This window comes from Dreissena polymorpha, chromosome 15 (genome assembly GCF_020536995.1).
Source record: "Dreissena polymorpha isolate Duluth1 chromosome 15, UMN_Dpol_1.0, whole genome shotgun sequence".
NCBI lineage: Eukaryota > Metazoa > Mollusca > Bivalvia > Myida > Dreissenidae > Dreissena > Dreissena polymorpha.
In genome coordinates, this window is record NC_068369.1 from 64,046,753 (window position 1) to 64,067,497 (window position 20,745).

The 20,745-nt window shown below is 33.9% G+C and overlaps 1 protein-coding gene across 1 annotated transcript in view; it reads right to left on the reverse strand.

Annotated features, from left to right (window-relative positions):
* Nucleotides 1-20,745, reverse strand: part of LOC127859802 (prominin-1-A-like) — a 43,251-nt gene that overhangs the window by 2,413 nt on the left and 20,093 nt on the right. Inside the window, exons 2-4 of the mRNA XM_052397306.1 lie at nucleotides 2,013-2,053; nucleotides 1,631-1,836; nucleotides 1,162-1,282 (exon numbers count right to left, since the gene is read on the reverse strand). Coding sequence (XP_052253266.1) covers nucleotides 1,162-1,282; nucleotides 1,631-1,836; nucleotides 2,013-2,053 — 368 coding nt within the window. The remainder of the gene's footprint in view (nucleotides 1-1,161; nucleotides 1,283-1,630; nucleotides 1,837-2,012; nucleotides 2,054-20,745) is intronic.

A 20,745-nucleotide genomic window follows, 5' to 3' on the forward strand; every position in this document is an offset into this window, starting at 1 on the left:
CACACATAAGGTTGAAAACAAAATCAGTTGAAATGTTGTTCTAGATGCAATAAGAATGGAAGAATCGCAAAATATTTAGATCATCGTTGTAGGTAAAATAGGCGGAGGGATATTGTTTTGGCGTTTTCCGTCCGTCTTTCCGTCCGTCCGGAGCCATATCTTGGAAGTGCTTTGGCTGATATCATTGAAACTTGGTATGAGTATATAAATATGGATAAGAGGATGATGCACGCCAAATAGCATTGTACACCATCTGTTTATAACGGAGTTATGGCCCTTTGTATCTTTAAAAAATGCTTTTTAATATAAGCTTAGAGCTATATCTCCATAAAAACATGAGCCAGAGCCATGAAACTTGCCAAAGTTGTTCTCAATCATCTCGGGGTACTTCATATTCATATTCATATTCAACACCCATAATCCTAGGGGCTAACATTGAGGTCAAAGGTCACAAATTTGATGAATAATTCATTATTTAGTCATTCCTTTATTAGGCATCAATGGATTCTGTAATAACTGTCCATAATTTTTCTTCATTATCTAGCTGAGTGTAAAATATAAGATCCAGGTTGTTAGGGTTATGGTCAAAGTCACACACAAAGGTAAAAATCAAACATTTTGATTAAATATGCCTTATTTGGTTAGGATTCTACCATTCTAAAGTGGATTCTCAAAATGTCTTGATGTCATTGTTCTCAATAATCAGGCACAACCCTTCACTTATACCTTTTCTTTTAGTTCTACTAACATCCATAAAAAAATTTATTTGGCGGGGGATATCAATTCATTTTCTTGTTTTTTATAAGTATTATCATGTAATAACTCAATTTATATGTATATATAATACATATTTATTGTCCGTATCATGACCGTTAGCATTAGGTTAACGGTGCATTTTCCACTGGTAAAGGCATCGGGTGATTTTTAAAGCTCCATTATCCCAAGAAATAAAATCGAACAAAAGGAAACGCATAATTAAAGTTTACATCTTACCTATTTATGCTCATTGGAAATACAAATCTTCATAACAATGGTTGGTCGTTTGAAATTGATAATTGTAGAACAATTTCTATAAAATATGATATAAGCGACTATTAAAATAGTATTGAATTGAAGAAATATGTTGCTATTCGCGATGGTCGACTGCAAGTACGTGCTAACCTTAACAACGAGGTCGACAAATGTGTTCATGTCGTCCAGGTTGTTTACTACGATATCGTTTATCTTGTCCAGGGCTGTCGTCATGCGATCATTAGACACGTACGTGCAGATGTTACCAACCCTGCAAAAAATGACAACATTAACTAAGTTGCGCCATGGTATTGACATCAGCGACCTATCATTACTGTGCAGACAACGAGGAACTAAATAGATTTTCCTTATTTAAATTGACATTATAATCCCAATGTTCGATCTGATAGAGTATCTGCAACTCCTTCGCCATCCTCGTCAACAGTATACCTACGCTATCATCGTTTCAATTCGCTTTACATTATCTTCTTATATAATGAATGAGTTCATATTAAAATTACAAGACTTAAATACCTAATCTGCACTGACATTTTTCATCCACATTTTAAATACAAGAACGGTAATAAAAACATACTTGAGATAAAAAAAAGTTACATACAATATGAATACGGTGCATCCGAACAACACGGCTGAGAATATTCTGCGCGTGCAGTGCATGCCATCCGTCACTTCCTGTTGACGTTTCCCGCCACAATTTCCACACAAGCGACAGCAGCAGAAACAGCAGCCGACAATGGGCACGATAAGCACAAACAAGAAACCCACAACTATGGCGGCTATGAACCCAGCGAACTTTTTTAAAATCTGGAATGTTTCATTTTTTTAAATTAAAATAATATTATAAGATTTTTACTTGACGTAGCACACGTTCGATCGAAAGGAAAACGTTATTTTTGAAATTATATATCGCACTCATTATGTCTTTAAAAATTGATCGTTTGTTTTCAATCTTGAAACCAGTGTATAACTACGTGTCTTACCGCTAGAAGACTGTCAGGAAACGAGAAGTTGTCTACCAGGTCTGAAAAAAGCACGACATTGCTATAAACATCTATTTCAACTTTTGCTTGGCTACTGCTATTAGAACTACTTGCATTTATGTCGCTTCTTCTATACTGACTGAATATACGTGTTAGCATATTTTCGTTTTGTTTTGTTTCTTGAAAAAAACAAAACAAAAACAAAAGACTGGTCATTTTATGAAAAATTACCACCACCACCGCACCAAAATTGCTACCTACAAAAGGTATTTTAACTGATCCTGGTAGGATATAATGTCCTTTATTACATATCACAAGTTTACCTAAATCGACTTCCGGACAATTGTATTGTTGTTGTTTTTTCAATATGGTGTCCAAGATGGCCCCAATAACCTATTAATGTTGATAACCATGTGAATATTCATTATAATTATTTTGGTGCTTATACTTAGGTTTTTCGGGGCAAAGAAAAAATATGTTAGTCTATTACGTATCAGACAAATCCAACATGGCGTCCAAATGACAAAATAACTTTTGACCCAAACGTGTTATTCTTTTTCCGTAATTTTATAATAAATAGTCTTTATGTTTTGTTGTAAATATTTATATCTAGTAAAACCTCGTATAAACTATTCCGACATTGAAGCTCGAGCGTCTTAAACAACAAAATATAAATACAGACCATCATTGTACTAACATATCAGACCTTCGTATGCTGCCTCATAATAGTTTTTTTTTTAAGTTTCGATCTTTTAAATCAGAGCTTTAAATCAATAATCATTTAATTAATTAATAAATACTCATTTATTAATTAGTAATACTTGTTTTTTGGTCATAAATGATTTAATAATGAGTGCAAACACATCCAGACAATATTTGTGTCAAATATGCAAGGAAGATATTGAGATTTCCTAGAATAACGGGTTTGATATTCAGTGGAAAGGATTGAAGATAATAAAATGAAGCTAGCGTGAAGCGGAAGTATGATATTTTAGTTGAGGCAGGCATAAAAGTGTCATCAGTAGTACACAAATGATAAAAGCATTACAAGTTATTTTCCAAAGCAAAGTTGTAGTTCTGTACAAAAGAGAACCTCAAGGCAAACACGTGGAGGTTTTGAAAGTCATAAAGACTGCATTCTCTGTGGTTGTAAGTTTGAATTGGACAAAGAGAATGTTGGCTGGGTACGTTCTGACCAATTTGTTGGAATTATTTTACAGGCCTGTGATTCACGCTTAGATGTTACATGGTTATTCTATTGAAAAGACCAAGACGCAATGTTGCTGCAGTTGGCCATGCTATTATTGAAGTAGTTCGTTTACGAGCTGTCATTGCACCACATCATGTTCTTAAATGGTTTTTACGTTGTTCGTAGGATCAATCAAGGGCTAAGCAGTGATCTTGTCATACAATGATGGGGTCTCTTAAGAACACAGGTCGTCTCACTAGCGACAGTGGAGTAACGGAGGAAATGCATGACCTTTGGACCCTATCTGTACCTATAACATCCGAGTGCAACAGCGCGATGCAGGATTTCACATATACTACAACTCCTCAACACAAAGATTCAACTGAATCACAAGAATTGATTCTGATCTCGAATAAATGCAGACTGAGATTTCAACCTGTTCACCCTATTCAATTGGACTATGGCTGGGTCAGATGTGAATATTCATGCATTTCAGGAAGAGCAAGATCACAAGATATATAATTGAAAAGTAGACCTTTGTATATAAATCTAAGAGAAAAGAAAGAGTCTAAACTCTTGGAAATAGTTGTTAAGATTGCTTAAGACTGCGTTATTGATCATGTCGTTCTGTTTCAGCGTTTCCTGGTAGTTTCAAAATATCGAGATCTTTCCCTTGAAGACATATTGTCGTATGAGTCCCAATCTCCCTGCATTTTTGAAGCAAAGAACATACTTCGTAAAGAAGACAAGCCTCAGATCATTCAGTCAATGAGAGATCAAGCTGTAAACGTATCAAGTGAGGCTGTTATGAACTGTACTCCTGATTCAGATTGTTACGTGCTTGATGGTGGCTCTTTGCTTCATCATTTACTATGGAAAAAGGGCGACACGTTGGCTATTATTGGAGGTCATGTTGGATGTATGTGTGTCATGATAAACTGACACTATGTCTGATGATCTTAAAGTGTTATTTGACCCCCGAAATCTGGGTAAAGACATCAAAATAGTTACATAGTTATGATAAAAAATAGGTTATAGCGGTCATCTTGGCGGCCATCCTGAAAAAAACACAATCTTTCGAATAGTCCAAAATACATCTAATATCCAGAAAAATAAATATTATAGATTGTCGGGCTTTAAAACCGGATCCGTTTGGAGTAAAATCTCACACGCTACTTCTGCACCATCTAGCCTCTAGAATCATGCAATTGAAACATTAAAGTGTTACTGAAAACAACGCATAATTGAAATCGGTTAAAAAACGACACATTGGTTAGTATTAATCTTTAGTGTTTTGTTCAATGTCTCATTGTTTCGATGCCTCTGGGGTTAATCGACGTGAATCGATAAAAATGCTTTATAAGATGAAGTTTCTGTATCCATTAAAACGATATTTTAAATATTGTTCTAAATCGTTTGAATTATTTGAAACTGATCTTTACCTCCTGTTTGAATCCTTTATATTTCAATTAGTCATTTTGCCGATCCTCCTTCATCTTATTTAAAAAAGTTAACGAGTTTTCATACTAGTAATCAGGGTGCAGGATCACATGACTTTGTGGGTAACAATTGAACTTTAATGAATGTAAACACACTGATAAGTGGTGCTTTTTTCAAATAACTTTTTAAAACATTTTTTCTTAAGAATTTGAACTAGTGCATAAAAGACAGATTTTTATACTGATTATGGCATTGTGAAATACATCAGAATTATTTTATTAAATAAGCCTGTGTTATTGTTAAACAATTCCTTGTGCACTGCACAGTTATGCTTCATGCAACTTGAAATTTTGTCACCGATTTCAGACATATTCAATGATTTATTAGTATACCTTAAGATATCGGCATCAAATATGAGACAAAGTGTATTTTATGCACTCAAGTTTTTTTGCAAATGTATTTCAATAACTTGAGGTATTTGAAAAAACAAAGTTCTTGACAGTTTGTCTACATTTTGTCCTGCCAGTGTGTAAACCCCTTTAAACCCCGTTTATTCTTCACCCTGGTAATTAAAGACGATTACTTGCTTTAAGCCGCATGTCTCTTAACATTTGCAACATTTAAATGACTAAATTATCCTATCAAACATAAAGACGAAAACAGTATTTCTGGCGTTTCTTACCGTCTTTTTCAAACCTTAAAACTTCACCACATCAAACGTGCGATAGGTAAAAATATAAAACATGCACCGTCAGCATATTGCATTGCTGATATGAAGTTGTAACATGTTAAATCACGAGCACATTCCGAAATAACTGTTTATGCAATAAGTGATTCGTTTTTAGGAGCAATATGTGATTCTTGTTGTCAACTAAAACGTATGCACATCGAATCCGCAGCCCAATATAAACCTCCTGTTCTGCTGTTCCTAATTCATGAACAAATAGTGGCGTTCCTTCGAATAAAAAGACTATCGATTGTCACATAAAATAGCTTAATTGTTAAAATAGTGGTTTTAGTTATATTTACCTGGCGCCTGTTGCATTTAAATCGTTGCAGAGAGAGCAGAAAATGCAAGTTATATCAAGAAATTTGTATACTGGTCAATATAAACAGAAACGCATGCTTCTTTGTGTTTATGACATAATATGTCGGGTACTCAAGACAGTGGGCAGACACAATAACACTTATAATGACATACTTGGAATAGATAAGTGAAACAAGAAGCAAATTTTAAGAGACATAATACATACAAAATACCGGCACAACACATATGAAAACAATGCCACTGATATTTAGTAAAGGAAGACAACTTTTATCCTAAAATCTTTGACAATGCTAATTTAACCAAAGTTGTTTACCATAACTTTCATACGACTTTTAAAATTCAAAAATGTATGTTTAATACAGGTGTAAAGCAATTTGAAATCTATGTAAGAATAAAGATGACTCGAACATATATACCCAGCATATTGTCTTTGACAAAAAGCGCTCATTATACTTATGTTTTTATCGTTAATTCCATAAGACTTTGTACGAAACTTTTTACAAAATACTGACTTGAAACATGTGAAAAAAATGATAAAGCGATTTGACACGTGAACGTTATGAAGCAAATAATATGTAACATAATGGCTTGACTAACAAAACTTTTTAACATGTTGCTTTATCATTTAACACTTATGTCAAGATTGTTAAATTAATAACAGTTTTTTTTTGGCTAAAAAAAAGTCACTACCAAAAGTTTTATCCTTATAAATCGCACCGTATATCTTAGCTTAATACATTAATTGATAACCGTGTTTGTTCCTTCAACGATTGGTCTGTGTTTTATCTTTTAAGATCTGTTATTTATGACGCAACCGTATGCAATAATATATGTAATTGGCGGAGATATTTACTTGGCGGAGATATTTCCTATTTTTGTTTAATTTAAACCAAACGAAAATACATTGAGGTGCTTGCTTTGATTAAAGTGACAAGAAATACAATATTATGAACAGTAATCAATTGTTAAATATGTGTTTTATGACGTACCATAGTAACAATTGATTAAACTATACAATGAGAACTTGATACTTCCTGGTTCAATGGCAAACGCTCTGTTCTACTAGTATTTGCCTCGGTCCCATCAAGCAAATGCCTCGACCTGATGCATTATACTTCAATATATACATATATATAACACAAACACAGAGTTAATGATTGATCTAAATGCAAACCGATACATTAATATATTTAAAAACATATTATTAGAAATAGCACATTATTCTTTGCGGACTACAAAGACCCAAAGTGTTTCAATCACAGAAGTTGATAAAATAATTCAATTATTTTGCGTCAGTTATGGACATGCTGATACGTTATATCGGTTGCTTAGGTCGCTCGATAAGTTTTGATGTAAAACAATTTCAACAAATATACACATTCCGAAATTGATGTTTGCGCTGTCAGGGCCCGTTAAAAAGATATTTAGACGTGTGGTTTTGACGAGACTAGACCTAATCACCCAGCAATCTACAGTTGATAAGGAAAGGCCACCAAAATTGAGATAAATATCTCTTTAATGTCAGAAACTTTGGTTCATTTTATTAATGATACTCGATATAACGCATGCGCGCAATGAAAGTAGGAGGTCATCGAAATACTGGCAAAGCACAGATCCGCTCGAAACATGTCCCTGAAATTTGTAACCTGCAAATACTGTTACGCTATGCATTTATTTTGTGAACCAAAACTGAGATTAATTTAAAATTTTCAATTCATTGTTTACTTAAGGTACAAAACATTATTGAAACACCAACGATGTTTGATACTCTTGCTAAAACAAGATGAGTTAGTCTGAACATGAAGTGCCAACTATAAAATGAGTACATGGCAATTTCGTATATATATACATAGTCAATAACTAATTCATACATATTAATTTCATTGCTGACTTTTACAACTTGTAAATCGATCCACAATTAGTAAAAGTGAGTCATCTTGAACATACCACGATAACTCATTACTGTGATTACAAACTCATTTCCCGAATTTAATCTGCCAGTAAATATCGAAATACTTGAAAATAATATATGATGTGTTACTTTCCGTGTGTTATTGAAGTCATAGTGTTTTAATATTTATAGCGATATATCCAACTCAATAGAGTAGATGAATTCTTGATAACAATTCGAAATGCTTATTTTTTCCTAAAAACCTCACGACACTTTGTTTACACAGGTTTTTCGTCATAGTAGTTCTACAGTACGAGATAAAGAACGCCAATATATTTGCTCTGTGAAATTATTTATTTTGCTTCTTCATTACCAAAGCTGTTCGCTGTACCCGTGCTGCTTGCGAATAATGCTGGCACGTGGACTGTAAATGTGATTTGTCAGCTTTAGTATTTTTGTTGTTTGTTTGTTTGTTGGTTTTTATTTAGCAAATACATGTTTGGCAAAAGGATAAGAACCACATTGTTAAATAAAAAAATGTTGTTTTTCGTTTATTGTGTTATAAGTTTAAAATATTGCGATGGTTATTTTCGTTTTTAAGCTATACATTACAAATAACTAGTTTTAAAAACATGACTTGTAGAACCGCTCTGTTTCATGTAACCATGTAGTAGTTGTACCACTGAAATATAAACGATGCATTGAATTTCATTGAATGATTACCTATCTTGAATCAAGTCAGTTTTCTTCAGTTTTATATTTCATGTTTCCCTCATAACATTTAGTGCTTCTATAAATGGGCTTGCTCGCTTGAGCTTGTAGTAATTGAAGTGAACATAATCATTAAAAAAGCTGACCTCCACATAATGGCGCGTCTCATTGTCGTTTGAACCCAAACAGGTAAGAGTCTGTACTTTTCGATAAGTACAAAACATAAGATAAAAATTATTGTGCACTTCATAGGCATGTGTTTTCTAATCTAAAACAACATATCCATGTCAATTTAAGTTGTGATATTCAGACATGTGTTAGATTAAATTTGATAAATTTCAAAGTGTTGTTACGACACGTTATCTATATTGTTTAGCTATATAAAGAGACCAACTGAATTCATGTTTGTATCAAATGACGTACATATTCCAGCGTCATAAGTTTAGTTTTACAAAATATTGTTAACAATGAGTATTTTTGATCAGCATACTTGTAAATAGACACATACGTCCTCCGATGTTCATTGACGGATAAAATCGTAAAGGGAAGTTTGAAAGGCATATGCCTTGCAACCCTTACGACAATTTTATTAAAAGAAGTAAAGGTGTTGTATTGACGGGTAGGGTTTTGTCATCAATTGTTTTATTTAGAGGTGTAAAAAAGATTAAATCGTTGGATTTAACAAGAACGTCAACTAACAACATTACCGTGATCATGTCTATTTCATCGTCCACAACGGATAAGCATCATTCATTCCAAACAATACGGCAGAACCCATGACAAATGTAAACTCATACACCTACCTGCCATATTCTGTCATCTACACTCAACGCATATTACTTACTCAATATGTATTTGTAAAGTTGCATTATTTGGTAAATGTATGCTACCAGGCCCTTACCCAGACAATGGGCCCAGGGGCCCGGGCCCACCCAGCTGGCTGTCGAGTTATGATTTTTTTAAATAATGGGCCTATTGCAATTTTGTCTCACATGAAAGGGCCCACAGTACAGATGCGCAGATGTGTTTTATTGCCCCTGATACACGAGGGAATTAGCGCTGAATTACTGGTCAGTCGAGATAAGCCCCTAGGTTATGTTTTCTTATCACCTTGTACACACATCCCGAGCTGTCAATTGGCCGTTGTGCTCAATGTTTCATCTATCGATGGTTGGTGTAACACGTCTTTTGATTGGCCAAGGAAAGAGAAACAGCGAATGGATGGAACTGATACAGAAGGGCTTAGGTCTGAAAATGGATGACGTGAACACTTATACTATTATGAGCCATAATAGTATTTTCTTTTTGAATTCAAACATCCTCCAGAGTCATACTTTATGATACATTTCTGTGAAAACTGTGTTGTAGATGATAAACATTTTATCATGAATTTACTTTGAAACATTAGAGGAGGTTTGATTTCAAAGAGTAAATACTAGTAGGTTACATGTAAGTGACTGACATATAACCATAATAGTATTTTCTCTATTTGAATTCAAAGCTCCTATTGAGTCATACTTTATGATACATTTCTGTGTAAACTGTGTTGTAGATGATAAACATTTTATAATGAATTTTCTTTGAAACTTTATAGGAGGTTTGAATTATGGTTATATGTCAGTAAATGACATATAACCTAATAGTATTTTCTCTTTGAAATCAAACCTCCTCTAGAGTCATACTTTATGTTACATTTCTTAATAAAGGTTTTTGATTTTCAAAGGTTGCTGTTCCTTCTTCATAAAACATAACACACTTCCAAAATCTAAAGCTTTAAAAATAATTGTGAATTTCACACCAATTGTTAAAGCTTTAGACTTCAGAAAGGTGCTGATTAACTTGTTATATACCATAAATGTATAGCACAAAATTCGGTTTTTATATGCATTAAAATTCACCTTGAACAGTGCCTAATACAAAAAATCTTTTCGTGAGGGCCAACACCTCCCGCAACCTCCCCGTTCAGGCCCCCAGTTAACATTTCCTGGGTACGGCCCTGGCTACCGCTTTGCAAACATGTTAAACTTGACAAAGAATATAAAACAAACAACCACGACCAAATAATTGGATGTTGATAACGTGATTTGTTCTGTTTGATGCTGTGGTTTGTTCCTACAAACTAAAACAGTTCTAACTTGGAACCGATGGTATCACCAACTTAAACAGTGAACAATAAATTGATATTTAACACTCATCTCTGAAACATGTGCAAATCGGTGCAGGAGCTCTACATTGCATAAACTATGTTTTCCTTATGATTATTGGTTGACTTTGTCTTATTGATAAAATAAAATTACGGTCTATAAAACGATCTTTCTTATTGATTGTCCCATGAAAACGGATCAATTTCAAAACAGCAGATTAAACATATGAACAACTGAGATTTTGGTACATCGGTTTCATAAAAATGAAAGATAAATCAAACTACAGGAATATTGTTTCACGAAAGGACTAAAATGCCGCATTTTGGCTTAACGCCTAAAGGCTTAAAATGCTGAAGGACCATCATCATGGCCGAAAATTGCTTGAAAATGATAGGTAACCAGAATACCCCAAAATGACTTGACTAATGATCCAGAAAGAACTTGATTTTAAAAAATTGCTAGACGTTATAACCAGAATACCGGAAAATACCTTCATGGGACAACCAAAATACTGAAAAATGGTCAAATGTCGGACAATAGTTCGCTAGTAGAACCGGTTGCGAAAAGACTACACTCGCCAATTTTAACATAGCTGCTATCTAAAATAATGCGTCATGGTGTACGAGTTATACACGAAATACACCCTGCTAAATTATAAAGCAATGATATCTCGTTAAGGATTTCGTGGATATTTTGGTGAAGCCCCTTACCGCTCATGTTTGCATGTAGATATACAGGCTTTGTTGTCATGACGATTTGAACTCATGCGAAATAACTATTGCGTGACGTTAAAGAAAAGGAAGTTAATTAGCCAATTAATATTTTTCCTAAAAGTATAATCGTCTGTGTCTCTATTAAAGATTCTGAAAGTAAATATATTTAAGTTGATATTTTTGTGAGATATTTCCAGAATAAAACAAGAAGAAACTAAATGATGCTAATACGTCTAACATTTTCCTCGTCAGGCAAAAAAAAATGTTTAATCAAGTGTTCTAATTTGCCTAACACCTCCACCGCAACTGGGGGCTGTTCATGCAACAGTCAGTCCGGGTTTAGCCTTCATTGGCTTTTATGGACGCAGCATCATGAACTTGGACAAGGTCTACACTCATTGAGTGAGTTCTTGTTCCTTTATAACCTCGAGGAAAAGATATAAAGGCGCCTGATTGAATACACTTTATTGGAAAACAGTAAGAAAAAAAACCCGTATTTATTGCAACTCTGGTGTTTTAGGATGTACACGAATTGACATAAGTTTACATCAGTAACTACATAAGACACTTATGGAGATCATAACCAGACCTCCTAATTCAGTGGCAAATACTCTTTTATAAAGGTTAATTCATTGAACACAGCCTGTATGATAAGCGCTTTTGCGTCATCTTGTTACCAATACTACACAACATGCATCGCAAAATTAACAAAAAACAATACTCCTGTGATTAATCAAACTTCAATGCGCAATGTGAATATAGTTAGGCATTAGCCTATTTAATAAATTGCTGCTCGTTGCTGTTTTATTTTCAATTTCAATTCCAATTTGTTAATATCTATGTCGTCGATTAAATTAATTTCAAACAAGCTGCGGCAGATCAAGTACATTCTGAAAGGTTCCATTGGTAGCTAAGAGCGCTCGGGTTTTTTAATGTAAAACACATTTTAACAAATCAACACATTCCATAATTGTCGTTCGCACTCTCATGGTCCGTTTAAACGACATTTAGTTATGTGGTTTAAGAGAGCCTAAAATACCATTTAGCAATACTTCTGCTGATTAAAATAAATAAACACAAACGAATTGAAAGGAGCATTGGTACAATTTATTAAACATGATATAATGTTATTGTTAGAAGCGCGGCACATATTCGATAATGTGCATGCACTGAACAAGGAAATCAAAGGACTGGTGACACTCAGAGACGGTCGATTTCGTAAACAATATTTTTATTGACATTTCGCTAAATAATTCGAACGTAATAATATATATTTGGGCAGAATGAGCATGGCAGTACATTAGGAAGGCAAAAGTGATTCAAATTTCATTATCAATCCATCCATTTGTTCAATTCTTATCATCGTGTGTTATCTTTATACTTACCCCTCGATTGCAAAGGAAAGTGTGGATGAAATAATTATTCCGAGCTTAATATTAAAACCCATGCCAATTTGGAAAGCAACCTGAAGCACAATAATATAATAAACTTCATGTGTTTATCAAGAATAAAATAAAACATTAAAAAAAGAAATACGATAACATTTAACATTAAAAACAATAGCATGGCGATGATTTATTATGTATTCCATTCTTTACTGCCAAAGTCTCAAGAGGATATCGTACACAGGACCTTGGGTTTCATGCTTAAACAGTATAGATAGGACACATAAGCTTTTAAAAAATACAACACCAACTTGTTGTATGCCGTATTGGAATTCAAAATTACATACGTGAATAAGACGTCATATTCGTATACGAATAATTTTATTTGGTTTCGAATAAATACTGTCACGAATGTAGCTTTGTTAAATCCGAAACAACTCAGTCCACCTCCTTTTTCTAATTTTTGAGGAACAAAATATAATTAAAATGCATTATTCGAACATATAAAAACAATCAATGCTCGATAAATTGTATACAAAAATAAGATGCTTTTGGCTGAACTGAAAGTACCAAGTCTAATTTGTTTTGTTGCTGATTGTATAACTCAATATTTAAAAGCTACCATATAATAATGGTGACTTCCTCATTGAATATTTTTATTACTTCTTAAGTGATCCTAAAACAGTAAGTTTCAATTTGTGAAAAGTTACAAATCAATTAAAGGGGCCTTTTCACAGATTTTGGCATTTTTTAACTTATTCATTAAATGCTTTATATCGATAAATGTAAACATTGGATCGTAAAAGCTCCAGTAAAAAATCAAGAATAAAATTAAAACAAGAGTTCCGCGGTCGGAGATGACCGCATTGAAGCCGGATTTTTGATTTAAATGACAGGAAAGTACCTTTCGTGTTTTTGTCAATGCAATACTTAAATTACTGAAATATTGTTCAAAGGTCAAAATGAAATGTAAGTACTTTTCAAGGCATGAGCAAACCTTGTGTTATGTTTTGAATGCATGCATATACATGAACAACAATAACATTTAAGGTCACAAATATGAACTTGAATTGACAATTAGGAAAGTTTGATGGTCATCTACTAGTTCTGGCCAACCTTCATATCAAGTTTGAAGACTCTAGGTCTAAGCATACCAAAGTATTAACAACTTTAACATATTTACATCCAAGGTCACAGTGACCTCGACCTTCAAATGAATGACCTTGAAATGACCAGTGGTCATCTAAGTGTGCTTGCAAACCTTTACGTCAAGTTTGAGATTCTAGGTCCAAGCATACCAAAGTTACAACAATTTTAACATTTTAACATTTAAGTTCACAGTGACCTTGACCTTCAAATGAATGACATTGAAATGAATGACCTTGAAATGACCAGTGGTCATCTAAGTGTGCTTGCAAACCTTTACGTCAAGTTTGAGATTCTAGGTCCAAGCATACCAAAGTTATAACAATTTTAACATTTTAACATTGAAGGTCACAGTGACCTTGACCTTCAAATGAATGACATTGAAATGAGCAGTGGTGATCTTCTAGTACTGGCCAACCTTTATGTCAAGTTTGAAGACTCTAGGTACAAGCATACCAAAGTTATAACATGGAATAAGAACTTTAACATTTTTACCTACCAAAGTTATAAGAACTTTAACATTTTTACATTCAAGGTCACAGTGACCTTGACCTTAGAATGAATGACCTTGAAATGACCAGTGGTCATCTAAGTGTGCTTGCAAACCTTCATGTCAAGTTTGAAGACTCTATGTCCAAGCATACCAAAGTTATAACAATTTTAACATTTTAACATTTAAGGTCACAGTGACCTTGACCTTCAAATGAATGACATTGAAATGACCAGTGGTCATCTTCTAGTACTGGCCAATCTTTATTTCAAGTTTGAAGACTCTAGGTACAAGCATACCAAAGTTATAACATGAAATAAGAACTTTAATATTTTTACATTCAAGGTCACAGTGACCTTGACCTTCAAATGAATGACCTTGAAATGTCCAGTGGTTACTTACTAGTTCTGGCCAACCTTCATGTCAAGTTTCAAGACTCTAGGTCCAAGCATACCAAAGTTATAACAACTTTAACATTTTTACATTCAAGGTCACAGTGACCTTGACCTTCAAATGAATGACCTTGAAATGTCCAGTGGTTACTTACTAGTTTTGGCCAACCTTCATGTCAAGTTTCAAGACTCTAGGTCCAAGCATACCAAAGTTATAACAACTTTAACATTTTTATATTGAAGGTCAAAGTGACCTTCACCTTCAAATGAATGACCTTGAAATGACCAGTGGTCATCTGTTAATCCTGGCCAACCTTCATGTCAAGTTTGAAGACTCTAGGTCCAAGCATACCAAAGTTATACCATGAAATAAGAACTTTAACATTTTCGAGCACGCCGCCACCCCGCCCGCCCGCCCGCCCCCCCCGCCCGCCCGACAACATCAATCTATAAGCCGAGATTTTTTCGAAAAAAATCCGGCTAAAAAGGAAAAGAACATTGCCCGGACCAGGTTTCGAACCAGTGACCCCTGGAGTCCTGCCAGAGTCCTGAAGTAAAAACGCTTTAGCCTACTGAGCTATTCCGCCGAGTACATATTCTTGAAGTATTTTATACCTTATATAAGCAATCTTCGTAGTTTCACAAAATTTAACGACAAAAACAGAACTCTCCAAATTATTCAATCGTTTCGCGTTGCAACGCTTTATAAATTTTAGGTTTTAAAATCGTCAAAAGATGCATATAATGGCTATATTAGACCATGGTAAATGTTCAGTATTACTGTTTCCTCACAAATATCATAACTAACACGAAAATTTGCGAATCTGAAACAACTTTTTTCAATTTTGTCAATTTACCAAAGCGTGAAAAGATCCCTTTAAGACTCACGAATGTTGACTGAATGCATAAATGCACATATTTGTTACTGAACAAAATCAGGTCCAAAATTGAACATGGTTTCACAAGACATTCTATTGCCAAATCCACTGTGTGAGGAATTTTGACGCATCGACACAATCGGATTACAAACTCAAAGAAATCAATTGAACAATAATATCGAATCAGTTCACGTCCTAACAGAAAATTCAACATGAACACGGAAGGACAATTTCGGAGGTGCGTTAATATTTCCTATGAAAGTTAGGTGATAGCCTAAGCGTTAACAACATTTGCCTTGTATTCACATTAATTGATAAAAAGTCTGAAGAACGCCTAAATATTTTAAGTAACCCATTACGCTAATGAATACATATGTTTTGTCAGTCGTTGTAGTAGTCGCAACGCAGGAGATTAATTATACAAATACATTTGCATTTAAAAACTTTCTTATTGCGTTCGTCTGTTCACACAGCTGTTCGTTTCGAGGTTTACCTGTATGTATATAATAACAAATCTGACATTGGAATTAAAGAGTCGATTGTAATGATATCATGTTTCTGGGTGGACATCAACAGAAAGCGTTTTGGACCTATCCCCATAAAGCGTGTAGTTATGTAAGTAACGTTCTGGTCTTCTTTTATCATCCAGTAATTAAAAACTACACACACAAAACGAATGATCACTGCAACCAAAAACTAATTTCTGGGATGATGATTAATGTAGCGGATTTTAGCGGTCACAATAAACCATTGACCAGTTGCAAAATGATTTGCATCTAAATATTGATATTGACAACTGGCCTGTTTACGTCGATAACGGGCAAAATCAAACCTTGAGTATCCAGTCTCACTGGTCAATTGTTGAATTTGGCATTAACCTACCTTGGTTGAGGTCTGTGCTTTAGTTCTTGCATTAGTGTTCATATGTTAATAATTACTTCTATGGATCGACTTGCTCCCATATACCTTTAAGGAAGTGCAGTCCGTGTTATCGATTTACTATATACAAGTGCTGATAAGTCAAGTTATGGTGCATCATATTATCATGGACCCATCTTTAAACACCAAAACCCTTAAGTAAAATGTTCATATATGCACTTCAGCAGATTGAAACACTTTAAATGCGATAGATTGAATAAAAAACATCATGATCTGCTAACATTTGGCGCCACCAATTGTCGTGGGAAGCACTTTAAAACAATACAATTCTTTTGAAGTTGTACTTATTGATAATAACAATACTCTTTTCGCCACTCAAACCGTCTGATATGCACTGATGTGATATGAATATTAAAAAACTAAAATTTTAAATGCATATTTCCTTATTCAAAAGAAATCCCTTGATTAAAAGCAAGACGACTCGTAACAAAATTATGAGTGGCTAAATAATCAATTAAAACGATAAATCGCTGTCTGTAGCCGATAAAAGAACAATTGAGTTTTTGTATTCTTAAAGTGACCGTCAACCAGATTGACGAATAAAAGAAAAGTTCAAAAATACCGTGTGTTTTTTTTTTACAATTATTAGTTTATATTGAATAAAATATCACGACTGTTGTATTGAAAAAAGTTCATATTTTCAGTATATTCGGTAATAAAATTTCGCGATGTGAAATCGAAAGTGCATCGCGAAAATATGTGATATAACGATATACACACACTATAAATAACGTAAGATGATTGATCATTTTATATATAAAGTATATACAATTCACTACACTAAAAAGTACACTTGCACAATTTGCATTCCTTGGTTTACCACGTGAAGATGATGATCAATCTACTCGCGTTATTTATAGTTAACTGGTAGTTACCTGGTACACATACCCAGTAAAATTTTATTACCGAATATACTGAAAATATAAAAACTTAACAACTTTTTCAAGTAATGTAATATACCAGTCGTATTATTTCAAACAAATTAAACAAATAATTGTAAAAAATGCGGTATTTTAGAACTTTCTTTCTTTCGTCAATCTGGTTGACGGTCTCGTTAATACGTTTTGAATAACAAGGCGAACTTAACAGTTTCAAACGTACTAATTTATGACAATATTTCAACTGTACGATTATGATTCTTCAAAGTATAAATATACATTAATTTAAAATGTGAGAGAACTTTTTTTAAATATAACGTCTTTTAGTTTAAAAATAAAACATTCAATTAAAAAACTATTAGTAACATCATACTTTTTTTTATTAGAAGGATGTAAATTATCGGCAGATATTAACAAGGATAATGAAGAGCCAGAGTTTATTTTCAGATTTGACATTTAGACGTACAGAAAAGTGACATTTGAACATACCATTTAGAAAACCTTCAGATAAGATTATGTTATGCGCTACATTTTAGCTGTGTTAGAAATTAAAGTTGAAAATAAGCATTTCAAAATGAAAACGTTTTGCTGCATAATATGCATCCATATTGATATTACAACGAAAATACATATATATTACGCATCAATCTTAAAGACGTATACATTTGAATACTTCAATAAACATTTAAATGAAATATATCGTATAATATAATAAATATAAAGTTGTATCCTATTATGATGTAACAGATTAATCCCCTATAGTAAAATTGTTCCATTCAAACTTAAAAAAAAAGAACAAATAAAGCTAACACTACCTTGGATGAAGTCGGTCGGGAATTCGGGGAGAGATGTGTTAATGAAACTCCGGGCAAAATTATTAAGAGGTCCGATTCCGCCGTCGTCATATTCAGTTTCACCGGCTTTGTACTTGGCGTCCGTTGGAATAGGCTTCAACTGAACGTCCAACGAATCTTGTTTAGACGTTGGCGTCAAAAACGCCAACACAATTAAACTCATAACTGAGAACCATTTTAATAACGTCATTTTAATAAGAAAGTCAACTGCGCTCAATTGATAAATCAGTCACAAACGAAGATGTGTATGACATTTTAATATGTTCAGTTGTCGTGTAGTAATTAAACGCGTTGAAATTGTGTGTATTTGTCACTGACGTTAACGCCAATGACGAAATACGCGTTAATCACTCACACGTATAAGTTTACGTACTTAAACGTATCAGCTGATATTTACATGTGTACGTATTAAACCCGTTGATGTGTCATTGACAATTATTGATTGACCATAGTTGTAAATGCTTATGATAAAATTATACGCTTAATAAAAATTTCATTGAATCACGTATATCAAAATCATACGACTTTAAAATCGACTTTTTAGCGTGCTCTTTTTCTAAATATGAAACATTTTCAATGTTATTTAAGCTTAGCTTCTGTATTTATTAATACATGCTTTTTACTTCCAAACATATCAACAAACAGCGCATTTTGCTTATTTCATTGCTTTCCGCATCATCCAATTATGTTGTAAATATTGAGCTTCGTGTTGCATAATAGCATTGCCAGAAAGTGACTAAATGTACAATAAAACGGAATAGACTAGAACGAAACATAATCAAATGGACCGGAATATTAACCATATGACACATAACGCAAGTGAACATAATAAAACAGAACATAACGAACGGATACAAAGTTACAGAACGAGCTGAAACAGATCAATACATACTCGAAGTGAAACGGATCAACAGAGCAAAGCAACATGGCAAACGAGACGACATATCATAACCGGCAGAATATAATACTTAGTAATCAAAGCGCTGAAGGCACTGAAGTTCTTCGCTGTTGCATAATTTACAAATACAATTGTCTATTCGTGTTTGCTGCAGCTTGGTACTTCAATTTCCTACGATCTGTTTGTAACTATCTTCAGCCAATTAGAAGTCTATATGAAACGAACCTAGAAGTTTATCGAAAAATCTTAAATGGTTTTTACGTTGTTCGTAGGATCAATCTGTGTTGGGCTGGGCTAAGCAGTGATCTTATCATTGCGCAAATAATGATGCGGTATATTAAGAACACAGGGCGTCTCTTTAGCGGCAGTGGGGTGACCGAGGAAATGCATAACCTCCGGACCCTATCTGTACCTATGACATCCTAGTGCAACAGTGCGATCCAGGATTTCACATATACTACAACTCCACAACACAACGATTCAACTGAATCACAAGAGATGCTTATGATCTCGAGAAAATGCAGACTGAGATTTCAACTGTTCACCCTATTCAATTGGATTGTGACTGGGTCAGATATGAATGTTCATGCATTTCAGGAAGTTGGGAGCAAGATCACAAGTTATATAATTGAAAATTCGACGTGTGTGTATAAACTAAGACAAAAGGCATAGCCTTAACTCTTGGGAATAGCTGATAAGATTGCTAAAGACTGCGCTATTGATCCTGTCGTTCTGTTTCGGCGTTTCTTGGTAATTTCCAAATCTGGAGATCTTTCCCTTATAGACATATTGTCGTATGAGTCCACATCCCCCATTTCTGAAGCCAAGAACATACTTCGTAAACAGGCCATGCCTCAGATCATTCAGGCAATAAGAGATCAAGCTGTAAACGTATCAAGTGAGGCTATGATGAACTGTATATCTGATTCAGAGTGTTACGTGCTAGATGATGGCTCTTTGCTTCATAAATAACCATGGAAAAAGGGCGACACGTTGGCTATAAATTTTAGGTCATGTTGGATGTATGTGTATAATTATGAACTAACACTATATCTGATGATCTTAAAGTGTTATTTGACCCCCGAAATCTGGGTATATACATCAAAATCATCAAAAGTGAGTGGATAGTTACATAGTTATGATCAAAAATAGTTTATTGCGGTCATCTTGGCGGCCATCTGGCAAAAAAAAATCCGGAGGTCCAATTTCGGTAAACTTTTGATATGGTATTAAGTACCTTCTACCCTATCGGGAACAGTCAAAATACCTTTTGTAGCAATCTTTTGGGGTCAAAGTGTATATTGACCTGACTTCAATACAAACGTACCAGTGACGTTTTTTTCCAAATAAAACAATTATCTTTTTAATAGCCCAAAATACATCTAATATACAGAAAAATGAATCTAGCAGATTGTCGGACTTTGAAACCGGATTCGTTTACTGTAAAACACGCTAACACGCTACTTGTGCACCATTTAGCCTCTATAATCATGCAATTAAAACATTAAAGTGTTTTGAAATCTTAGAAAACATCGCAAACTCTTACTAGTAATCAGGGTGCTGGATCACGTGACTTTGTGGGGTTTCTTATTAAACGTTAATGGATATAAACACATCGGCAAGTGGTACTTTTTTTCAAATAACTTTTAAAACATTTTTTTTCTTAAGACTTTGAACTAGTGCATAAAAGACAGATTTTTGTGCTGCTTAAGGCATTGTGAAATACATAGGAAATAT